This window comes from Equus asinus, chromosome 9, assembly GCF_041296235.1.
Source record: "Equus asinus isolate D_3611 breed Donkey chromosome 9, EquAss-T2T_v2, whole genome shotgun sequence".
Lineage (NCBI taxonomy): Eukaryota > Metazoa > Chordata > Mammalia > Perissodactyla > Equidae > Equus > Equus asinus.
Window position 1 is genome coordinate 10,747,428 of NC_091798.1, and position 25,159 is coordinate 10,772,586.

Here is a 25,159-nt window from a genome sequence, read left to right on the forward strand (position 1 = left end):
AATGCTCGGATTGCAGGGGTCTGTGTATTAAGTATCTAGGTGCGCCGAGTATTCAATACTCCTAAGCCATAATCACGCTCCTTGTTATAATCTCTAAGGTGTGAACACAAACTATCACTATAGCATAAACAACCCAACATAACACTAATTTCCCCTTCCACTGAAAAATCTAAGTTCATCTTCCTCGGTTTGAACAGGGGAGGCAGAGCTGTTTCATTATTGACCTTTTACTCTTCGTCGCTATGAGGAAATGGTGATGACATCTTTTTGGCCAGATGGAACTGATGGGAGATTTATGGAGCAGCTGAGAACTGTCAAAGGCAGGCCAGGCAGATCCCACAAGACAATGACCATGGCCTTTTCATCAAGGAGCATGTTGCTTTCTGGAATCCACTAACACAAGAGGTTCATATCTACCCAGTCATCAGCAAGATTATCCCAACACCCCACCAGCTGCTGCCACCCAATCCGAAGGCCTCCGTTTCTGCTCTTGAGGGATGGCATGTGACCGCACAGGAGTCTTACCCCTCACCCACCATCACCCCCCTGCCCCCGTCTGGCACCCACAGCCCTCCCAGAGTGGGAAACCTCATCCAATGCCTTCTCCGTTACAGAGATTTGAGAAATTAGTCACAGAATGGAGGGCGGGAAGAGAGTGGAGTTTTCCTGAAGGAACTGGTAACAAGATCTGGGGTGTTTCACCTCGAGGTCATGGCAGCTCAGATGGTCCCTGAGTCAGCAATGAGTGGTCAAGAATCAAACCAACCTTTGCAAACCCTCTGCTGATTTGTCCCCCATTCACTGGACAAAGGGCTTCTGTGAAGCAGGACTTCCAGAAAACAGCTCTCCCCACTCACTGAGCTTTCTCTTTGGAGATTGTGATCCATTCCCCGCCCCTAGCCTCAGAAGACAGCCCCAGGGCCCACCAATTATCAGACAGAAGGAAGGAGTGGAACTGGACACTGGAGCCCAGCATGTATTTGTGGCAAGGGTTTAGACTGGCTTCTGATGCTCATCTCGTAAAGTATCCACCATTGAGATGCACACTGGGACTCCTTCCATGGCACTGGTGGGCATGTCCTGCTCTGCACAGGGCGGTCCCAGTTTACACCTCCTGTCGTCCCAGAAGTCTTACTGACATCACTGCCTTTCACTCTCAAAGGTCCCCGTTTGGACAATAAACTATACAGTCACTCTGTCTTTGGCCCAGTCACCACCGATGCTTTTCAGTAAGACTCTGCAAAACTCCAGGTCGGCCTGAAGAGGTGTGGGGATTTAAAAAAGCCAAAGAGAGCAAATATATTTCCATTTTTAAAAAAGTGCCAAAGGATGGCCATGTTCATTGGTTGGTTTGTGACAGGGAAAACATAGAAACAAGCCAACTGTCCATCAAGAGGAAATGGTTTGATAAATCAAGGCTCGTCAACGTGGAATACTATACATCAATCCCAAAGAAAAAAGTGGACCCATACGTCCCGACCTGGAAAGATCTCCAAGGCTGTCTGGTAAGAGAAACGGCAAACTGTTGATCAACACAACACAAATGATCCCAGTTATCTTTTCTTTGTAATTGTACATGTAGACATACAGATAGATGTATATAAATGCATGAGAGAAAGGTCTAGAACAACACTAATAGAAATATAATATAAGCCACATATATGTAATGTAAAATTTTCTAGTATCCATATGTTTACTCAGTGAAATTTATTTTATCCCTTCCAATGTATCCAAAATATTATGTAAATCAATATAAAAGATTGTTAATGAGACATTTAACTCTCTTTTTGGTACTAAATCCTCAAAATTAGGCTTACGGCAATCTCAGTTCTCACTAGCCACGTTTCAACAGCTCAGTAGCCACGTGTGGCTTCTGCCTAGGGTATTACTGAACAGCTCAGGGCTAGAAGGACGCACACCGGATAACAAGAGTTACGGGGGGAGGGGGAGTGGGATTAGGGAAACAGAGTGATTTGTATAGAATTTGAAACGTTTACAATAAGAATATATTCACTACTTACGCAATGTTATAAAACAGTAAAAACTTGAATTTTTTTAAAAAGGGGCCAGAACATGAGATGTGACACTAACAAAGTCTATAATGAGCTATGAAAAAACACATTACTAAAATCAATGCATCAACCAACAGGTGTTCGCATCTTTTTGTTTGACTCCCATGAGCCCCAGGGGCTGGCCGGTGGCCATGGGGCTACACGGACCTGCCCAGGGGCCCGAGGCAAGCTTCCTAAGGGCCATCTCCCTTGCCTCCCCATCTGGAAACAGGAAGCCCTGATGCGTCCCTGAGGAGTCGGTCACCTCAGGGGAACAGGAGCGTGCTCCCCAATACTCAGATTGAAGCTTCGTCGAAGTGCAGGTGGGAAAAGCAGTGCTATCCAAATGGCCGGGGGTGCTGTTTTAAAATGCAGACTCCTTAGCCCTACAAAACAAGAATTCCTGAGGTGGAGTCTAAGAATCTGCAGGAAACGAGAACTCCGGGAGACTTCTAAACCCAACTAAGATACAAAGGGATGTCATTCTTTTCTAGCCAACTTTCCACTGCCAGATTCCTGGCTAGAATCTGATTCCACCCAGAATCGTGCTGACAAAAACCGGCAGAAGACAGGAACCCCAGATACTCAGGACTCCCCCTGCCCCATCCTAGAGGAAGACTCTGACTCCTTGAATGATGCTTACAAGACCCCACAGAATGAAAGCCGGCCATCCCTTGGTGAGGACTGCCTGATCCACAGTCAGCCCTGCTTCCAATCCTCCGAATCAGAGAGAGCCCAGGCTGGTGGACCAGGCCTGCCCTCGGCCCCGGGGCCTACTGCGGGAATGGAAAAGGTACTTCAGTCTACTTCCACCACCTAAGAGACAACACTGGGACATGTGGGTGGAGGGTTTTCTGCAAGGTGAGATCTCATATCTATTTGGTTTTATTGTTGTTTACATGTTTTCTCTTCTTTCTTTTTAAATAAACCAAAGGTGTTGTTTAAAAACAGGGAGAGGCAATTTCTTCAAAGGCATATTGTCAGTAGTGAAAAATAATTGCTTGCCCGTGTATGACATCTTTCATATGCACTGAGCCGCGTGAACGTCTCACAACCAGTGAAGTTGATGGGGTGATTGTGCCCATTTTACAAAAAGGATGGGAAGCCAGGAGGGTTGGGGGGATCGCAGGGAGAAACTAACCTTTAGGGGCTCCCTCTCTGGGTTCAGTCTTCAGCTAGGTAGTGTGTGCAGGGGATCACAGTTCATTCTAACGACGACCGACAAGCGGATATTGTTACTTTTCCCACTTTCACAACTGAAGGGAGGGGATGGGGCTCACAAAGCCAGGGAGGCCCACACCATCCACGGACCCCTCCGCTGGTGCTCTCTGCCATGCTTCACACAGCAGAGTCCCTCACACACCGAAAGACTGGCTGCTCACTCCACCCCCACTCAGGCACGTTTAGCGATGAAAAGAAAGGCCCTGTCTCAGCAGTTAAACAAGCAGATGAACGTTCTCATCAAAGCTAAGCGTCCTTTCATAATCTGATGCCCATTCTCCTCCCTGACACCTGGCCACTGTCAGTCTCCATGAGAGAGAGAGCAGAGACAGAGTGTGCAGAGTTTTTCCTTCTCCCTACAGGCCGGGCTGGGCTGTGCCCTCAGGCTTGAGCTCCCTCAGGAAACTCTACTTTCCCTTAAAGGTTCTCTCCCTCTCTTTCTCTCGCCCCACTCACCTCTCTTTCTTCCCTCTTTCAGTCTCTTGTCTCTCTCTCTCTCTCTTCTCTTTTAGTTTCTCTCTCTCTCTCTCTCCATCTCTCCTCTTTCTCCTCTCAATCTCTTCTCTCTCTGTATCCCTATCTCCATCTCTCTATCTCCATCTCTCCTCTTTCTCTCTCAGTCTCTCTCAATCTCCCTCCATCTCCCTCCCTCTCTCTTCCAGTTCTCTAGGAAAAGCAAACTGCAGCGAAGGCAGCAAAGCAGAATGAGGAGCGGGCCGGGCGGGCGGACCTCCGCGGGGCACCCTCCGCAAGGCAGAAGGTCACAGCAAGTGCGGGAGGCGCCTGGGGGCGCGGTCGTGGCCTGCGGTCGCGCTCTGGCCCGATGCTCCCCGCCCGCCGCTCTGCGGAGGGAGGATGAGCCTCCTGGGTCCACGGAGAGCTGGGCGGCGCTCACCACGGCAGCCCGAGAAGATTCGCACTCAGCCCCAGGCCCAGGTCTGCAGGAGCCCCCGAGGAGGCTGCCGGGCCGGACACCATCTCCAGAGAACAGTGAAAGGGCAGTGCCGCTGCCGCTTAAAATTCGACAATGTTTGCTGCATCCCAGGGTTTCCCTTCTGCAGGTCTGAGGCCCCAGATGCAGCGTCCCTTAGTTGTCTCCCCTGAGCGCCTGGGGAGGGAGAGACAAGCGGCCGAACTTGCCCCGCGCCCACCCAAGGGCTGAGTCACGCCCGCGGGCAATCCCGCTCGCTTGCGGGCGGCGCTGCGCACGCGCACGGACTTGTTGCGCAGTCACCGGTCGATGTGTTTCATATTTATCAATCTGCAAGCATTTGTTGTACACCCACGACCTGCCTAGAATGTGCTAAGAATGTATCCTCTGCCCTCAGATGTCTGCGGACAAGGCAATGCGTGGGAAGACAGGCACTTAAACTGAAAAGCGGCGCACTGAGGAAAGAGGTTACTCTTACTCTGCATGATTGTTACACGAGCAACAAAATGGTTCCTGACACTTCCTCTGCTCCCTGCCCCCACATTCCCCAAGCTCCACTCCCCCTACACCCCTTGCCGACCCCCCTCTAGAATTCATTTAAAGGAAGAGCATGATGCAAAAAGAGAAGATGCTGAGGCCCTCACCGCCTCCTTCTGTGGCTGTTTGCGGTTTGGAACTCTGGACGGAGGGGGAGGGTGTCTCACACTGGAGCCAAAATAAAGACACAGCCCAGGTGGAAGGCCTGAGATCATCTTGGGATCAACTTTCCTACGGCAGGCCTGCCTGCTTTTTTTTCCCCTAACAGACTTTCGTTCTCCACTCTGGGACAACTCAGTCACCCATAATACCAAGAGCCACTGTTTATGGAGCACCTACCAGCAAGCAAACAGTGTGATAAACTATTCTGCTTAAACACTGTTCAGGGTGTCTATCGCGCACAACAACAGACAGTAGACCTAAAACTTAGTGGTATGAAAACTACCGTTTTATTATGTTCACTGATGTGGTGGGTCAGGACACAGCAAGGATGGCTTGTCTCTGCTCTGTGAAGTCTGGGGCCTAAGCTCTGAAAACTGGACCAGTTGGGTGCTGGAAATCTTCTGGAGGCTCCATCACTTGCAGATCTGGCACCTAAGCTGGAATGACCAGAAGGCTGGTTCCTCTGGAACTGCCACCCGGTGTCCCTACATGTGGCCTCTTTGTGTGGCTTGAGCCTCCTCACAGCGTGGTGGCCTCAGGGTAATCAGACTTCTTCCATGGTAGCTCATGGCTCCAAGAGCAGATGTCCCAGCAGAGGGGAAAGAAGCTACGTGGCTTTTTCTGACCTAGCTGCAGAAGTCACATGGGGCTACTTCTAGAGTATTCTATCGGTTGTATTGATCAAAGCAGTGGCAGCCCTCCCAGACTCAAAAGGCAAGGCAGAGACCCCCACCTCTTCATGAGAGAACAGTCAAAGAGTCCTCGGCTGTGTTTTACAAGACCAGCCTCTTTAATTCCCAAACAATCTTTTGAAGAATCCAATCTTTTGAAGAAGTCAGAGTATTATCCTCATTTTACAGATGAGGACATTGAGGGAGGGTGAGCACTTCAAGCAGCTCCCCTCCAGGGCCTGAGCCCCAAGTCACTGTGCACAAGTCTCACCACCCATCATTTCTGATGCCCTCCTTTGTTCTTGATGCTCCCCGGTGCCCCCAACCCACGCTCCAGGACCCTTCCTTCCTAACCGCTTACCTGCGCCAAATTTCCTTCTGCCCTGGGAGTAGCCAGGGATACCCCCTCCTCCATTCCATCTTCACCTGGAGCCCAGGACAGAAATTTCAAGGAAGGCAGCCGTCTAGGCTATGTCCTCTACTTATGGACTCTTCATGCTCCACAAGGCCAGAGTGGGAATGGCTTTTGTCCTCTGGAGTCTCCACTGCCTGCCTCGGGGCAGCTGCTATGATGGGCTGGGTCCTGATGCGCCCAGCCTGCACTCTGCCATTGGCTCATGGCCGCTCCCAACTGGGAAACAAAACCCACCGTGTTTGAGTATCTCCTTTATACATTATCATCAGGTGCCTTAAAATAAAAATGAAGGTTTTAGGAAGACAAATAGGAAAATGGTAAAAATATTTGCAGCACAAATAAAATGAAATAAAAGGGTTATCAGCTAATATAAAGAGCTCATAGAAATCAATAAGAAAAAACTAAGATCTCAATAGTCAGAAGATGCAAACAGGTGATACATTTTAAAAAGAGTAATACAAATGGATTACAAACATTTGCAGGTAATCAAAATAATTAAAAATAATTATAATATCCTGTTTTAACCTTATATACTTGCAAAAACTCTTAAAATGAGAATTCCCAAATTGCTTTCTGGAAAGACGACCTGGGAGAGGCAGGGCAGACAGCACTTTAAAGGGGGTGGGAGGGCTCAGGGATGCTTCCGCATTCACACTGCCTAGGTTTTAAAAACTCATGGAATTTAAATGCTTCCACTTAGATTGCTCCGTAAAGATTTGACCAATCACTGTGTATAAAAAAGGACACATAGTAGGGAATTCAGCCTTCTCCTTTAAATCCAAAGGTTCTATTGGGGTTTCCCCTATTTAATGGATGACTAAAATATTCTTGGAAAAAACAGTCTCTGGCAACTATGAGGAAAACAAGCATAATCACACCTGGATTCTATCTTCAAGGAGTTTACCATGAAAGGCAGGGCTGGTTGCCCAGAAGGAACGTGAGCCCCAGATGCCCCAGACGTATAGACTAGCAGGGCCACTACCCCAAGGTCAGAAGCGTGTCACTAAGCCAGAGCCAAAAATGGGTGTCATGGCACTGGAGAGTAAAATGCAAGCCACAGCCTGGGAGAGGATATTCACAAAAAGCATTTCTCCAACAAGGGACTCACATCCAAATATATAAACAAATCTCACAAATCAGCAAGAAAAAGGCAAAAGATTTAAACAGGCACTCCACAAGAGAGAATTTTCAAAAAGCCAATGAGCATTTGAAAAAGTGCTGACTTTCATTAGTCAGCAGGGAAAGGCAAAATAAAACCACAATGAAATATCCCTACTTCCACCAGAATGGCTTAAAATTAAAAATTCATAGTTCCAAGTGTTGACAAGAATGTGGAGCAACTGCCGTTCTTGTACACTGCCAGGATGGGTGCCAAGTGGGACAACGGTAAATTGCAAGACTGTGGAGTAGAATCTACTAAAGCTGAATTTATGAATATCCTATGGCCCAGCAATTCCAGCCCCAGATATATACCCAATAAAATTGGGTGTGTGTGTTCCTCAAAAGACAGGTACTGGAGTGTCCATAGCAGCTCTCACTATTCACAAGTCAAAAACTGGAAACTACCCAAATGTGCATCAGGAGAGAATGGGTCAACAGTAGTGTATTCATACAACGACATGGCATTCAGAAACGAAAAGGAGCAAGTTTCAACTCACAGCAACTACAAACAATGTGGACGCATCTCACAAACATATACGGAGTAAAAATTGCCAGACACAGAGTCTACATACTGTCCGATCAGATATACGGGAAGTTCAAAAACAGCCCAAACTAATCTATGTTGTTAGAAGTCAGAATAGTGATTATCTTGGGGGAAAACGAAGGGGGCTTTTAGGTGCTGGTCATGTTCTGTTTCTTGAACTGGGTGCCAGTTACACAGCTGTGTTCAGTTTGTGGAAATTCACAGGGCTGTTCACTTTTATTTTGTGCACTTCCATGTTATGCTGGAAGAAAAAGTTTCCCCAAACTAAGAAGGCTGCACAGCTGCACACTCCTGTTCAGTGAGGGGGAGCAAGTGCACCACTGGGCTGGGCCAGGGGCTTAGGGGACCCCCCTGGTTTGTCACAGGAACAAGCAAAACTCACTTGCTTACCCCAAGTAGCGTCCCCCAGAGCTCGGAATCCAGGAATCGGCTAAGAACTGCTCCCAGTGCCACCTGGCCCCACTTCCCCTCTTGTCACATCTGAGGAAAAGCAGTGTAGCTTCCCATTAAGAAAAGAACCTAGAGCTTCTAGAAGATGGCAGTCACACTAGGTGGAGGGCAAGGCACTCCTGATCCCACCCTGGGCTGTTCTCACCACTTCAATTCTAAATGCCCCAACTTCCCCATCTCTCACTTCACACATCTTGCTAGAAGAAAAGAAGCACCCTGGGCTCCTTCTAGAAAAGTGTTCCTCCTTGAGGGCCACCTGCAGGTCCACCCAGGACTGAATAACTAGGTCACCAGAGTAATTCAAGAGGCCAGGAGATGGGCGAGACTCTGCCATTGGTTCAAAGATGGCACAGTGGTATCCAGGTCTCATTCTCTAGTTTCAACATGGCACACCGTACACAGGATCCATCCTGCAAGAAAACACAGCTTCAGTCTCCCCTCCATGGCCACCAACCTTGGTTTATTGATGATAACCAAATTCGGGATTTTTCAAATCAAGGCTGAGATAATATGCAAAGGCCCACAGGGAGCAGAGGGCCCACACCAGGGTCTTAAAGGATGAGAAGCTTCAGAAATGCCCCGTCCTCTCCATGAGGGAGAAAGGTGATACTTTCCCCCACTTAATTGCCCCACAGTAGTTTCTATTCGGATAAATAAACCCTGATAAATGAGAACCCAAATTTTCCCAAGGCCTGCATTTCCTCTGATGTGTTTGGGTGGGTGGTCCTCTCTCATCGGTTGGAGTAATCCAGATGATCCTGGGCGAGCTGGAAGGGAGCGAGTCTGTATTGAAGCCAAGAAGTAATGTTTCCCCTCCCGCTTCCCAGGAGAAGGGACCCTGTGGGTCTTGTGACACTGGAAATAAAGGGGGGCTGATCCCACATTATCTGGATGGTTGGTGGTTTTGCTCATGTTTATGGGGTGAGAGGAGGAGGGGATTAAAAGGTCTTTGTTATTGTTATTTTGATTATTTTTCTTTAAAAAAAAAGCTGAATACAAATGACTTTGAATATAGAAAGACAAAAAGGAGAAGATGCAGGTAACAGTGCTTAGACATCAGGGCCCACCGGCGGGTCACCGCACCTAAAAACACTTCTGCCCAAGGCCTGGCCTGCAGAAGATCTCCGCGGAGGGTTCACCACGGGAGGGAAAGCCGGGTTGGCCACAGGGCCTTTGCTAAGCCTGGACGACCAGCCTCGGGTTGCGCTTCTCTGCTCCGCCTTGTCCTCAGCTCACACTGCAACTCGCCGCAGGCTGGGGATGCGAAGCCGCCAGAGGGTGACGGCGGCCGGCTCCGGAGGTGCCACTGACCCTTAGGGCTCCTCTCCCCAACATAAGTCGTGAGGAAGCCGGCAAAAAAAAAACCCTCACTTTACCGCACGGCGAAAGGTAACCTCGCGCCCGGCAGGCGCTCCCCGAAGCCCCGGCGGCCCTCTCCGAATGATAAACCTGACTGTCCCCGGACGCGGGCAAGCACGGTTGCCCACAGAGCCGCCAGGGCGCTGCTCCCAACTAGCCAGTAGCCCAGATCGACTATTTTCGCGGTTAGGAGAAGAAAAAAGAAAACAAGCACCCCACTGAGTTCACCCGGAGGCTTCCCCCAGACGGGTCGATTTCAGCCGGTTTGGGAGTTCCTCCTCTGCCGGGTTGCGAGCTCCCGCCCCCCCGCACCTCCATCCGGGCCCCCGGCGCTCCTCCCCACCCGCCCGGACCCGCAGGGGCGGCGGGGCCTGGCGAGGGCGCTGCGCGTGACCCCGAGCGGAAGGGCCCCAGTCTGGGTCCTAATGCGGGTGGCGTCTCCCTTGACAGGCGGCGTTTGGGGACAACAGCGGGGACGGGAGATAAGGTGACATACCAGAGCAGATTTGGTGTGCGCGCTGATACTCCTCTCCCGACAGGAAACGCGGAGCTATTTAAAAGACCCTATCGATTACTTTATCTTTCCCGGAGGAAAGCTTCTTGCCGAGAGACAAAAGATGTTCCCTCCCTAGAGATACAAGGCCACAGCCCTCCACACACAGCGGAGGGCCTGCACAGGCGACGCCCAATTAGGGCGCAGGGAGAGCAGAGTCACGTTGACACCGCAGAGCGCAGAGACGCGCGTGTGCCCAGAACGCTCGGAGGGCAGCAGGAGCGAGAGGGGCAAGGAGCGCTTCCCAGGATGATCTTCTGTATCCTTTGAAATTTTTTTGACCGTGTGCACTTAAAATACACACAAAGAAAGTGACTGTGCATTTAAAGTACGTGCATGGATACCCGTGTCTTTTCAGCATATTTAAAGCGCACCAGCGAGTGCACTCAAAGCGAGTTACTGGTCGCAGTGAATGTATTTCTCAGATCCGTGTCTCAAATGTTAACGCTCCCCTGCGCTCCTTTTAAGGGGGCTTGAATGTCTACAACTGTCATGTGTACACGTAAAATGCGGAGATGTGTCAACACAATCCTTGAGAGTGCGCTCATTTCGTATCTGAATTCCCGAATTTCGCCAATTTGTGGGGAGCGCAGAATGCCACCAGCGCTGTCCCGCTGCTGACAATGAATGTGCTCCGGAATCCCGAAGCTTGTTGGCCTCTGGGTCCCTGCAGCCTACCCCGGGGAGGCTCTCGATAAACACTAATTGAACCGAATTGCGCGGAATCGAATGGTTCTTCATGTGCAGCCATTTGCCATCTACTCAACTGCGATGTGCTCCGCCGGGCCGTAGAGACCTTGCAGGGTTTCCAGAGCAGGTTGGAGGATAAGACAAGGAAGGAAGATGCGGAGGAAGGAAGGGTGGCGGGCCGAGGAAGGTTCAATCGCCCCCTGGCCGGCCATTTGCAACCTAAATTCAACACACCAGTGCGCAGCAACCCAGGCTGGAAGCTCCGAAGGCCGCACGCCTCTGGGCGCGACTCTTGTCCCTCAGGGAAGCCGCGGCCCCGGCGCTGCTGTAGGCCCCTTTACGCTCCCCCGCCCGAGCCCCCGAGCCCCGGGCGCTTTGGGCAAAAACTGGCAGCCGTTCGCCCAGCTGGGCCTGTCCCAAACCTGCGCCAAAGGTTCTTGCAAAGCCGCAGCTCCGCAAACTGCACGCCCGCCGGGCAGGTGTGGACCGGCCCTAGAAAACCCATCTTTCTCTTCACCGTATTCTGAATCGTGGTCCATCTGACTCGAATGTCCCCTGATTTTTCCAGCTGACGGGATCCCAAGGGACTGATTCGAGTGTCTCTGGTCTCTCTGCCTCTCCGCGCTGTTTTCGCTGAAGCGGTTTGCAGCCCTGGGGTGGGGGGGACCGGGGACAGTGGGAACGCAGAGGAGAAAGCGCCAAATAAACGCGAAACGACAAAGCAAGTCTGAAAGCGACTACCTCCGGTCTGGCAAACGCTAACACGAGTTTTAAATCGGGTCATATCTACTGACGCAGGATAAATTCGGTTTTAGAAACATAACCCCCAAACCACGAGAAAGTGGCTTACACAAAGATGCTAACAACAAAAATTAGCAACGGCAAAAATCCGAAGGAGTCCCCCAAAGATAGTTGCTCTCAGAGGAGAAAAAAAAAAATCCAATGTATAATAATACTTAAATTTGCAGAGAACGTCTCTAGAAGGACATATTTTTTAAAAGCCGGTGACCACCTGGGTGGGGTTGGGAATTGACTGAGAAAGGACAGACGGAAACCTTTCGGGGAGATGCGAATGCTTTTGTGTGTTCACTGTGTGGTCGTCACACGGGTTTATCCATGTGTTTGTCATCGAACTGTTCACTTAACTGCATTCATTCTGTTCTAGGCACAGTGTGCCTCAAAAAAGCTGATTTAAAAAATAAATAAACCCACTAACAACTTTGCCTTTAAGTAAGGAAATTAAATGGCTGCGGGAGACGCCTGGGACGCTTTACACGTATCTCCTTTTTACGTGTTTGGGTTTTGTCGTTGTTTTCTTTTTACAGTGTATTACTTATTCATAATACGCAATTAGGATATTCGGTGATGTGGATATAAAACAATTGTTAAGGAAACCGACAAAAGCAGGAACAGGAGACGCTTGTACACCCCGTTGTAGGGAGAAGAGAAAGCACGCGCTGTCCGAGCCCTGAAACTATTTTAGAAAGGGGGATATCTTTAATGTTTGAGTTTGTTCGATTTGGGTTTGCTCATATGTTTAACATATCAACGAAAAATGAGGACTGAGAACTTTTCCGGTGCTTACGTGTGGTCTGGGTGGCTGCCATCTCCTCGAGGACTCGTAAGGCAGGCCTGCCACGGGAGCGCGCGCCGGAAGGTCACGGGAGCGGGAGGGAGGGCTCCCCGGACGCTGCGCCCCCGGCTCCCGGGAGCAGCACCCCATCCCGCTTGGAGCAAAGACACGGTGGCCCATCGGGGGAAGGCCAGACCTGGCGAGCTCTAGACCCGCCCGGAAGTGGAAGCCCGACCTCCCAAAGGCTAAGCAGGCGGGCAGGGTTCCTGTGACCTGAGAGGCCTGAGGCCGCGCCGCCTCTGTGGACCCAGAGCTTCAGGGCACCGCGAGGCCCACTTCTCCATGGGGCAGGCAGTCTAGGACTAGTGGCTGCAAGGGTCCCAGCCCTGTCGTGGCACCAGGTATGAAGTACCTCCCTCTATTGCCCTGGAAGATAGGGAAGAGTCACTTAGATTCCAGATCTGGTTCACATTCAGATCTCTTCCCGAGAGGGTTTTGGAGGCTGGCCCACAGAGACAGAGGGACAGTGGGCCAGGGGCCGGGACCAGGAAAACTAGGAGCTGCCAGACTCCTCTGCTGGTCTGGGGGCAGGGCTTGGGGGGGAGGTTACCAAGCCCACAGGCCAGCCTCATCAGCTGCCTCACTTACAGCACCTTCAACCAGCAAGCCAGTGCACTGATTCACGTGAGGGCGTGTGCCCAGACCCCAAGACTTGGTCTGCTCCTGAGACCAAAGCACAACTCAGGGAAGTCATGAGGGCAAATTTGCTGGGTGGCAGTCAGGACCACTGAGGTCCTGTCCCTGGACAGAGCTGGACAAAGGCCACCCCTCTCCCCTCTCTCCGGGGCTCTGCTGACCACTCTACTCAGACTTCCTACCGCTGATGGCTTAGCTCCAGTCCCCTCTGGGAGATTTCACTGGATTTCATTGGGCTGCTGTCTCAAACTCTGCCCACCTTTGATTTGTAAACTCCAAGATGAGGGGTGGAGCCCAGAAATGTGCATTTTTAAGGTGTACCCCAGGGGATTCTGGCCTAGATTATTTCCACAGCCCCAAGAGTCTCTTCCCCTTCTGTGAAAACATAACATTATTCACTACATTTAGGGTTTATCTTGATTGTGGTTTTTAAAAATCTCTTTAAGGCAACACATGGATATGGTAACAACAACAGCAACAAAACAAAAAAAGGAAATTGTCCTAAAATATGTATTATGGAAAGCATGTGCTTTATTTCTGACCACCCCCCTTTTCCCTAGAAGCTTTCATTACCATTTTGTTTATCCTCCAAAAAAAACCCATAGAACCGTATATATGTACATATGGCTATATTTAAAATACAAATTGTGCAACTTGGTTTGACATTCAACGTACCTCAAATGTATCCATAAGAGTACATATAAGGGAAATTCATTCTTACTCAGGGCTGCTGGTATAATGTTCTATCCGTGAACATAATATTTTTAACCCGTCCCCAAGATAGATATATTGGGGTTTTTTAATTTTTAAACAATCAAAAACTGTGATGAAAATACTTTTCCTGTGTGCATATACTTATAGAATAGAGTCCTAGAAGTGGAAATACTTCTTCAAAGGGCTTACATATTTTTAATTTTTTTAAATTTTATTTTATTGAGTTGACATTGGTTTATAATATTGTGTAAATTTCTGGTGCACATCATTATATTTAGGCTTCTGCAGAGACTGCATCGTGTTCACCACCAAAAGGCTAGTTTCCATCCATCACCATCCACACATGCCCCTTTAGCCCCCTCCCCCAACCCCTTCCCCTCTGGTAACCACCAATCTGTTCTCCTTATCTATGTGTTTATCTTCTATATATGAGTGAAATCATAGAGTATTTGTCTTTGTCTGACTTATTTCACTTAGCATAATACTCTCAAGATCCAGCCATGTTGTCGCAAATGGCACAATTTCCTCTTTCATGGCTGAGTTGTATTCCACATCTTCTTTATCCATTTATCTGTTGAGGGGCACTTGGGTTGCATGGGCTAATTGAGATAAGATGCTATCGAGAGAAAAAGGACTATCTCATCTATGAGAACTTTCATACAAACCTCACGGTAACTACAAAACAAAAAATCAGAGTAGAGTCACAAATCATAAATAAAGAGGAAACCGAGAAAAACATCACAGAAAACTACCAGCTGAAATGGTAGACAGAAATACAAGGAAAACAAAACAAGAGAAATATAGAATAACCAGAAAATAAAAGATAAAATGGCAATATTAAGCCCTCATATATCAGTAATCACTCTAAATCTAAGTGGGTCAAATTCACCAATCAAAAGACACAGAGTGGCTGGATGGATTAAAAAACAAGACGCAACAGTATGCTGCCTCCAGGAGACCCATCTCAGCTCTAAAGACAAACATAGGCTCAGAGTGAAGGGATATATCTTTTTAATTTTGATAGTACCAAATTTCCCCAAAGAGATTTACCAGTTTACACTTCCAACCAACAAGGTAAAAGAACGACTAGGCAGAGTAATTATCAAACTTTCTGATCTTTGCTAATCTGATAAGTGAAAACATTTGCCTTTTTGTTTTAATCTTCTTCCTTCCTTCCTTCCTTCTCTCATCTTTCTACCAGCAAGTTTCTGTAACTCTTGGCCAATTCTTCAGTTGTTTTCTTGAGTCATTTTCTTATTGATTCACAGGAACTGTTTCCATATTGAGTAAATCAGGTTTTTGTTGTCATTTTTTCTAGCATTTAATTGTAGGTTGTTTTCTCTTTGATTCTATTTATCGTATTTTTTGCTGTGCATAAGTTTATTTTTATGCCATCAGGTTTATATAATTCATCTTTTATGGTTTCTAGGTCTTTAATTCTCCTCATCCACCTTCCCAAATAGATACACATTCCAAAATCATTATCTTTTTTCTTAAAGATTGGCACCTGGGCTAACAACTGTTGCCAATCTTTTTTTTTTTTCTGCTTTATCTCCCCAAAACCCCCCTGTACACAGTTGCGTATCTTAGTTGCAGGTCCTTCCAGTTGTGGCATGTGGGACGCTGCCTCAACGTTGCCTGACGAGCAGTGCCATGTCTGCGCCCAGGATCTGAACCCTGGGCCGCCGCAGCAGAGTGCACGAACTCAACTACTCGGCCATGGAGCCGGCTCCCAAAATCATTACCTTAATCATCTATAACATTTTATGTTTCATTTCTTAGGTTTAAATTTTTAATCAGTCTGGAATTGAACGTGTTTGGTGCAAGAATAAGCCATGTCCCCTTCCCAAACATGATCTTCACTTTATTTGGAATGTGTATTATTGTATGGACCACAGTCCCCAAAATAGCATAATACGGAAATTGGCAGGGATCTTAATTTCCCATGTTAATCAGTTTCACTTTGTAGGTTAGACAACCACCAATATGGCTCACCACCCCTCCTCCTGCCCAGGTGGGTCCAGGTAACAACTTGAGATATTTCCCAGAATAGCACAGCTGGGAAGGGACCTTAAGTACACCTAATGCCACCGAGGAGACAAACGTGAAACTGGTGACTGGAGAGGATAAAGGATGTGCTCAATGTCAGCCAATCAGTGATTGAGGCAGGACCAGAACACTGCTCACAGTCCAGCACTTTTTTCTGGTACAACTCTGCCTCCTTCAGGGGCTGTGTGTCTTGGGCTGTGCAACCTCAGCACCTGGTGCATGGTGGGCCCCCAGTCAATGTGGGTAAAAAGATGTAGGAAATCAGGCCAAGCATAAATGACTAGGCTATGGGGTCACTTGGAGGCTGGGTGCAAGTTCTGGCCACTCTTTCAGCCTTTCCCCTCACTGCCCCCCCCTCCCCATACACACACTCACACATCTACATACACAATACCTATCAGCCGGGTGGATCTGCTCTCTGCTTTCCCCATCCGTGAGCCCCAGGCCTGTCCTATGGCCAGCAACTTTGGATAGACAGCCCTTAAAGCAGTTCAGGGGACTTCCTGCCTGTCCCAGCTGAATAACAGGGGCCAGACCCTGGGCCAAAGGAAGCCAAAAGCCAGATAGATTACAGGGGCTTTGGAACATGAAGATGGTATTTCCAGGACTCTGTTCAGACTGCCCAGAAAGCAGGACCAGTTCCATAATTTGTGGGACCCAGGACAAAATGAAAATGTGGAGCTTCTTATTCAAAACGAGTCAAGAATTTCAAGACAGCAACAACAGAGCACAGGGTCCTTCTAAGCTCAGGCCCTGTGTGACTGCACAGGTGACCCATGCCCATGCAGCCAGCCTTCAGGGAAGGATAGAGTTAATTATAGGGGGAGAGAGGAGAAGAATCTTCTTCAGGCCTCTAAAAGTACAGATTTCTAGGGTAAAGTGGGCTGGGGGATTTTTCATAATAGCCAAAAAGTGAAAACAAACCAAATGTCCATCGATGATGAATGTAGAAACAAAATGTGGTATATCTATAACAACAGAATATTATTCTGCCATAAAAAGGAACAAAGTACTGATATGTGCTTCATCATGGATGAACCTTGAAAATATTGTGCTAAGTGAAAGAAGCCAGTCACAAAAGCATACAGATCATATGATTCCATTTGTATAAAATGTCCAGAAAAGGCAAATCTAGAGAGACAGAAAGTAGATGGATTAGCCATTATCTAGAGCTGGAGATGGGAGAAGGGGGAGAGAGTTTCAGTTGATGGCTTAAGCCTACAGGTCTCTTTTGGGGGTGATGAAAATGTCCTAAAATTAGTTGTGTGATGGTTGCACAACTCTGTGAATATACTAAAAATCGTTGAATTGTACACTTTAAATGGATGAATTACATGGTATGTGAATTACGCCTCTTTTATCTTAATAAAGCTGTTACCAAAAGAAAAGGGAAAGGAGAAGGTGCAGGAGGTGGAGGAGGAGGAGGTGGAGGAGGGGATGGAGGAAGAGGAGGAGGAGACAGAGGAGGAGGAAGAATCTTAAATCTCTCTCTCTCTCAAACGAACTTAATGCTGGAAGCCCCCTTGTCGAGGAAGGTTTCAGAGAACCCAGCATCCTAAATCCGACAGCCTGGTCCTCTTCCCCAGCTGAGTGGGCTGTACGCAGGGGAGCGCCGCGCTTCCTCGCCGGTTGGGATGGATCTAGGAGGCAGCGACGCGCCATAAAAGAGAACATTCCCAACTCGGTAGTCAGTCCTGTGTTCCAATCCTGACACTGTCACTTCCCACGTGGGTGACTTTGAGCAAGTCACTTCACCTCTCTGAGCCTGTCTCCTCTGCCCAGCAATCGAGATACGCGGATCAGCGATGACACCGGTGAGACTGTGTGTTAGAAACGGCGGCATGAGGAGGATTTGGTCCCGGCTGAGTCACCCGAAAAAGTCGCGTCCCGCAGCAGGGAAAATCCGGTGCCGCGGAGGCCGACGGACTTCTCAGGAGCCACGGATGAGCCCTCCGGGCCGCCCCTGCCCCCAACCCCGGGCCGGAAGGAAGCCCGGGCGGCGGAGGGGCCCCGCGGCCGGGCCGGGAGCCCGCGCGGGCCGGAGCTGGGCGCGCAGCCGCCGCGGCTCATCCATCAGCCGGACGAAGAGCAGAGGCGCGCTCTCGGCCCTCTGTTTGCTTTCTCGCCAATTATTGCCGCGCCGCAGCCCCTTTGTTGATACAGTAGTCCGAAAAAGTGCTAATGTTCATTTATCAGGGGGCCCGCCGGGGACTCCCACGAGTTGCGATTCTTCCCAAAATATAAACACGGGGCGAGCGTCCCAGACAGAAACCCCATCTGTTTCCCCGGCGCGGGCCGAGAGCGAGGCGTTGTTGAAGATAAAGCCGCGGATAACGCCGCCTGTCTCCAATGGACGTCTCCCCGGCGCATTAATGACATTCCCGGTGATAGTTCCAGCTTATCTTTCAATTAATCATATATACCTTTTGCGGCCGGCCCTGCTGATTGCAGGAAAGGGGGGGCCGGCTCGGGCCGCGCCGATTGCTTTTCAATTAATAATATTTTATGTGCGCAGAATGCGTTCGAGGCATCCTGGAACCTGGCTCGTCTGAAAGCGCCAATTCTTTAAAAGGCAAGAAATAGATGGATAGATTTTCGATCTCTCCACTCGGCCTCCTTTTGTCTCTTTCTGTCTCTCGCTGGTCTGAAGGCTGTTTGTTTGTCCTGCTAGTTTGGCCAAAGTGCGGCTTAGAGAGGCGGCCAGGTTGGGTCGGCGCCCTCGGGAAGGAAGATGCGTCCGTGGTGGGGCCGCAGAATCAAGTTTCGTCCCTCCCCACCCCCAACCATTGCAACTTCTATTTAAAGCAAACTAAAAGTTTTTTCTCATTCAAAAACAGTGAGGACTACAAAGAAAAGTTAGAAATTGCTCTTGGACATTTCGCTGCGGAGACCAGCATGGGTCTCCCCAATTTCAATTTTGCTCGTATTTATCCGGTTTTGCCCCGGTTTCCTCTCTGGCAACGCTAGGGCCTGTTTTAGAGCCAAGAGAAATTATTACCAGATTCACAGAGCGGGTGGGAGGTGGAGAAGTCACAGATTTTGTCCAAATAGGGAGGGTTTTCTTTCCTCTCCTTTTCATGACACCTGACCCGCGGGTCTATCTGTCAGCCCTGGGAACCCCCAGCCCCGAAATAGGTGATAAATCTTCGGTGGGTGATTTGGAGAGGAAATGCTTTTTTTTTTTACTTCCTCCAGAACTATTTCTTTTTTAAAAACACACACACCAAAAAAAAAAAAAAAAAAAAAAAAACTAAAAACAGGGATCCCGGATGCAGCCTCGATGTCCCCCATTAAACGGTAATATTTCAGGCGTCGGCTAACACTAATCTTTCAAACTGTCATCGCGAGCAGCCAGGCCAGCCAATTCACTTAACAGCGCTCCCAGGACCCTGCATCTGAGTGCTTTTCAGCGAGACGTTTAATTGAATCGGATGTGGCTCGTTTGCCAGACGTCACCGCCTCGGCGATAGGCATCCTCTCCCACTCCCCAAAAACAATCTTCAAAGGCGAGGCGGGCTCCCAAGCTAAGTTAGTTGAGAGCAATAATTGTAACGTTGGCCAAAAAGTCGAGGCGAGGAAGGGCCAAAGAGAGGCCACAGATCTGCAGATCCGTCCAGGCAGAATGGGTTTTGGGGGTAGGGAGGGGGGCGGGTGGGAAGAGTTCCTGGGGCTTCAGAGCCCCCTACATTTGGAAAAAAGCTATCTCTCTGCAAACCGAGCTAACATTCCCAGAACCGCGCGTCGTCCCTGGCTCGAAAACTCGACGCGAGATTCCGCGGCGGCGACTGGGGCCTGGTCCCAGCGGCTGGCGCCTGGAAGCCGGGGTCGGAGTGCTCCGAGCCTCCCGCACCGCCGCGCGGGGTTCCGCTCTCCTGCGCCCCAGCCGGAGGCCACAGGCTCTGGGAGTGTGGGTCTGGAAAGATCCCAACATTAGGCCTATGCTTGACTCCACTCGCGCCCTTCCTGGTGGCGCTGCCCGACGGCTCACCGTCCCGCCTGATCGCCCTAAGGTTCGTGTTCTTGACAGACACCACCTTGTCCCCCTGCTTTGTGCGTTTCCCCGGCGCCTTGAGCGCACTTTCTGGAGTCTCGTCCGGAGCCCTGTCCTTAGCTTGCCTTTGGTTCTGCGCGCCCTTTTTCTACTCCCAAGCGCTTCTTCTCCAGTCCTCAACTCAGTCTCCGCAAGCAAATCCGCGTGCCCCACGCGCGCCTTCCCCGCACAAGCTTGGGTCGTGGGAATTCAACGCTTTTCCCCAGACAATCCTCGCCATCCCCAGAGATAGGGTAAGGCGATGACTTAACCTGGAGCCATTCTGCCTGCCTCCATCCTCCCTGAAACTGTACACAAAACAGAGTGCCTCTCTGCAGTGTTCTGGGAGTGAGGGGAAGGCCCGAAGCTTTCATCAGATCTCCCAAGGGACCCAGAGGGATGCGGCGGACCGGTGCAGGATCTGGCCGGGTAGCTTGCGCTCCTGAAACACTGGCAGCTTTGTCTGACAGAAGATTCCTACTTTACTGCCCCTGGGCTGAAAATTAACGCCCTGCCTGCCCTGCCTGCCCTGCCCTTCTCCCATGCGCCTGGCCCCGTCCCCGCCCGGGAGCCCTAATAGGAGCCCGTCCAGAGACCTCAGAGAAGTCTCGGCCACGCCGGGATCAGAGGAGCCCGCCGGCCAGACAGCTAAATCCGGGCTGAGGCCCTGGAGCTGGCAGAGGCCTGGAGGCCTTGCTGCTAGGCAGGGAGGGCAGGGTAAGGAGGGAGGCAGGAAGGGTGGTCTCCATAACAGGATAATCTAAGGCGCCCCGGAAGACAGACCTCTTCTGGGAAGCTGAGCTTCCTGACTGGGATTCTGGGCTTGTTTCATTATTACGGGGAGCATCATGTCTCTAGGAGGAGACCGGCAGCAACTGGTGCCCCCTGGAGTTGTGCTTGTAGAACTTGCATTACTGTAGTAGATGGCCACTCCCCACCTGGCAACTACCTACCTTGCCTTTCAGCTTGACTCACCCAGGAGCCCCCAGGGGACTACGGGGGTATGACTGGCCCTGTAGGACAAGCCAAACAGAAACCCAAAATTGTCCCCTTCCTGCCATCACCCCAGCAAACTCTCTCCCCCAGCTTTCCTTATTCACACTCTTCCCAGTAAGACACACTTTCAGTAATAAAGCCTTTAAGACTCCTGGGAATAAGTGCCCTGCGCCAGCCCTGCGCCCAAGCCTTCCCTCTCCCACCCTGTTTCACTGGCTGAGGAACATTTCTTCAAATCCCAAATCCATCCGACGCGGCCCAGAGGCCAGATTCAGAGAATGAGGTCCTTTCCTGTGCATGCGCCGTAGTGGGGTTTTCGGGCTAATGGTGTGGAGAAATCTCAGGCTGTAGGAGCAAAAGAAGAGCCTTCCAAACGCGTCGCGGTCCCTTTAAAAAGCTGGGCAGGATTTTTTTTTTTTTTTAGAGCCGTATGACTATATTAGGTGACACGAAACTGCTCATCGCTCCTGTCAACGCGGCCCCTGGCCCAATGGCAGGCTGAGTCCCCCTCCTCCGGCCTGGTCCCGCCTCTCTTGCCCCTTGTGCTCCGCACTACCTGCCGCCCGGCCACATCCCGAGCAGGAAGGCCGGTGCGCGGGCGAGCGCCGGGCACCATGCAGGGAGGCTGCCAGGGGCCGTGGGCAGCGCCTCTCTCTGCCGCCCACCTGGCGCTGTGAGCCGCGCGCCGACACCATGTTCCCCAGCCCTGCGCTCACGCCCACGCCGTTCTCGGTCAAAGACATCCTGAACCTGGAGCAGCAGCAGCGCAGCCTGGCCGCCGGGGAGCTCTCGGCGCGCCTGGAGGCCACCCTGGCGCCCGCCTCCTGCATGCTGGCCGCCTTCAAGCCCGAGGCCTACGCGGGGCCGGAGGCCGCGGCGCCCGGCCTCCCCGAGCTGCGCGCCGAGCTGGGCCCCGCGCCTTCGCCCGCCAAGTGCGCGCCTGCCTTCCCAGCCGCCCCGGCCTTCTATCCGCGCGCCTACGGCGACCCCGACCCGGCCAAGGACCCTCGAGGCGATAAGAAAGGTGAGGAGGAAACAGAAGCTCCTTCTCCGCTCTGGGGTCGCTTTTGTCCCCAAACCCCGCCGCCAAGAGACTCTGGCCTGGGTGGAGGAGACGCGAGTGCCTGGGCGGAGGGCCGAGCGCGGGCGCTCGGAGTGTGCCAAGCCAGGGTGTCGTTAGGTCCCTCGCGCCCAGCGTCCAATCGGAGGTTTGGAGGAAATGCTGGACTGAGATGATCAGAAACGAGACAAAAGGGAAAAAAAAGTTTTTTCCGGCCTAACAAAGCCCCAGGCGGCAGCAGCCGTGCTCCTGGATCTAAGTTGAGCGATCAGTTTGTGGTAGGCAGAACAGAGAAAGAAAGATATTCTCTATGTCAGAGGTTTTTTTTTTTTAATCTCTTTTGAATTTAAGAGTCTTTCGAGGATCTGACGAAAACCGCTGAACAGAAATTAAAATGCTGCTCACCAGACATGCTTTTGAGCACGACCGGAGGAGGGTCCAGGACCCTTCTGTAGCTCACCTGTAACCCGTTTCTGGGGCCTTTCCTCCTTTGTGCCAGCAGAGTGAAATCTTTGGGAACAGGAGTCTTAGTCTAAAAGTGGGGTTCTGCGGACACTCAGGAATCTGACTTAGCAGCTTTATTTTTCCAGCACAGTTTCGCGACGCGGCCAGGGCCTAGAAGTTCTCTCCTGGAAAAAGTTAGAAAATGCCGCGCGACTAAAGGCGCGGGCAGTGGAGGAGATGACTGGGGAAGGCGGCCGGACCGCCGCGCGTGCAGCCCCGAGCTCCGCGGGGAGGCTGGGGAGACGGCTGCCCAGCGCGGGGTCCGCGCGAACCGGGGGAGGCCGGGGTGGGCGAAGGGCCGCTGTGAGCCCAGAAGGGTTTGTCTGGGAGCAGAGGGAAGGCCCACGAACAGCTGCTGGCTGGCACGGCGGGCTGCATTGGTCGCTACCAATTCGAATCCAGCTCGAGCACGCGGGCAGGTTTTGAGTCTGCAGGCCCAGCCGCGGCTTCTCGGGCCCCGCACAAATCCTGCGGCGGCTGCGCGGGAGCCGTCGATCAGCAAACCGACGCCTCTTGGCCTTCTGCTTTTTCAGTTCCATGACTTTGAGACAACGTGACCGACCCTGGGGTGAGGCCTCGGTCTCCCTTCATTTAACTTCTCAAACCGAAGTAGGCCTAATCTAATTCATCCCAGCGCATCACTTGGTTTTGTTTTCTTTGCAACCTGAAATCTTAAGTCACTGTCCATCTTCTTTACCAGAATGTGAACTCCCCGAGGGCAAGGGCCTCTCTTGTTTTGTTTTTCCAGGGCCTAGAGCTATGCCTGGCACATAGTAGACGTTCAACAAATGCTGACTGCCCAGCGGAAACCGAGCGGTCCGTGGCGCCCGGTGCCCTCGGCAGAGCGGGCCGCAGCCAAGCTGGGCGCTCCAGGCAGTACAGGGTGGCACCCACCAGCGGCCACTACCCAGCGGGCGCTCCGCGGGTCGGGCGCCCTGACCGAGCGTCTCTCTGCCTCTCTGTTCCCCCTCAGAGTTGTGCGCGCTGCAGAAGGCGGTGGAGCTGGAGAAGCCGGACGCGGACGGCGCCGAGCGACCCCGGGCGCGACGGCGGAGGAAGCCGCGCGTGCTCTTTTCTCAGGCGCAGGTCTACGAGCTGGAGCGGCGCTTCAAGCAGCAGCGGTACCTGTCGGCTCCGGAGCGCGACCAGCTGGCCAGCGTGCTGAAGCTCACGTCCACGCAGGTCAAGATCTGGTTCCAGAACCGGCGCTACAAGTGCAAGCGGCAGCGGCAGGACCAGACTCTGGAGCTGGTGGGGCTGCCCCCACCGCCGCCGCCAGCCCGCAGGATCGCGGTGCCAGTGCTGGTGCGCGATGGCAAGCCGTGCCTAGGGGACTCCGCGCCCTACGCGCCCGCCTACGGGGTGGGCCTCAACGCCTACGGCTATAACGCCTACCCTGCCTACCCGGGTTACGGGGGCGCGGCCTGCAGTCCTGGCTACAGCTGCGCCGCCGCTTACCCGGCCGGGCCGCCCCCGGCGCAGTCGGCCACGGCCGCCGCCAACAACAACTTCGTGAACTTCGGCGTCGGGGACTTGAACGCAGTACAGAGCCCCGGGATTCCGCAGGGCAACTCGGGAGTGTCCACGCTGCACGGTATCCGAGCCTGGTAGGGAAGGGACCTGCCCGGGGCGCCCCAGACCGGTCCCACCTCTAGAGAGGGGCACTGACTCCCGGGGGCGGGAGGGCTCCCGACACGTCTCTGCGTCCCTCGGATTTCACCTTCGCTCCCGCGGAGGCCTCGGAGCGTGTTCTGCCCCTTGCGCCTTTGTCCCCCTGAGCGGGAGAGTTTGTGGCCGAGTTTACGCAGCTTGCGGGCGAACAATCCCGCAGCCTGGTGCCTTACCCGTCGGCCCCGGAGCGCCCTCCGAGCGCCCACGGGCACCCCCGTCCGGCCGAACACCGGCCAGTTGGGACCGGGAGCCCCAGCGCGCTGGGCCTAAGACCCGGCCGCCTTTCCCCGAGCCTGGGCCCGGCGCCCGGGCCCTTGATGCCTTGCCGCCGCCCACCCACCCGTATTTATGTTTTTACCTGTTGCTGTAAGAAATGAGGATCCCCTTCCCATTAAAGAGAGTGCTCTGATCCTGCCTGTGTGCTTCTTTCAGCCTGCGGCGCTTGCGAAACGGAATTTCGAGGGCGCTGGTCTCGAGTTGCATGCATAGGCATTCACTGAGCAAGTTGAAAATAATAGTAAACCCGTGCTGGGTCCTTGTCAGGCACTTTCTGGGATTGTCTCCTGTCCTCGTTAATAACCCCAAAAGGGAGGTCCTTTTTTAAAGTGTGGCCGACTGAGGTCTGGAGAGGTCTAATGCCTTGCCTGTGACCAGGCAGCCAGGACCGGTAGAAGTGAGGTTCATTCCGAGTCTGACTTCAAAGAGGGCACTTGCCCAGAATGCCCAACCTCACCTCCTTGATCCCTACTGTGTGCCAGGCACTGTTCCAGTGCTGGGCATTAAACGAAGAGCAAAGGGGCCCGGGCCCTGTGATTGGAGCACACTATAACTCATCTCGCTTAGAAGAACGCCTGAGCCCATTTCACAGATGGAATAGCTGAGAACCATAGCTCTTGTCAAGCTTTCCTGAACTGCCCAGCCCAGTCGGGATGGAAGAGGGCATGGGGTCTGGTTGCCCAGGCCTCACCAGCTGCTCGGCTCAATGCGGCTGAGCCCAGAGCCTGCAGACCTGCTCATCTCCTGCTGTGGCTAAGCCACCTGAATCCCCAGGTCAGGGAACCCCTCCCCCGGACCCAGCCACGGTCCTCCCCTCTCAGCGTTTGATGAATTCCTCCATAGTC

The 25,159-nt window shown here is 51.9% G+C and overlaps 1 protein-coding gene and 1 long non-coding RNA gene across 2 annotated transcripts; one reads left to right on the forward strand and one right to left on the reverse strand.

The window, feature by feature from the left end:
• Nucleotides 1-5,934: 5,934 nt before the first annotated feature.
• On the reverse strand, nt 5,935-10,165 carry LOC139046134 (uncharacterized). Its single transcript, XR_011505724.1, has 4 exons — nt 9,999-10,165; nt 8,328-8,553; nt 8,084-8,173; nt 5,935-6,261 (listed from the first exon to the last, which is right to left on the reverse strand). It is a non-coding gene; the product is annotated as an uncharacterized lncRNA (long non-coding RNA).
• Nucleotides 10,166-21,281: 11,116 nt separating this feature from the next.
• Nucleotides 21,282-24,448, forward strand: NKX2-5 (NK2 homeobox 5). Its single transcript, XM_014850910.3, has 2 exons — nt 21,282-21,827; nt 23,341-24,448. Exons 1-2 carry the CDS (start codon nt 21,497-21,499, stop codon nt 23,976-23,978), a joined length of 969 nt encoding a protein of 322 aa, XP_014706396.1. The 5' UTR covers nt 21,282-21,496; the 3' UTR covers nt 23,979-24,448.
• The last annotated feature ends 711 nt before the right edge of the window (nt 24,449-25,159 follow it).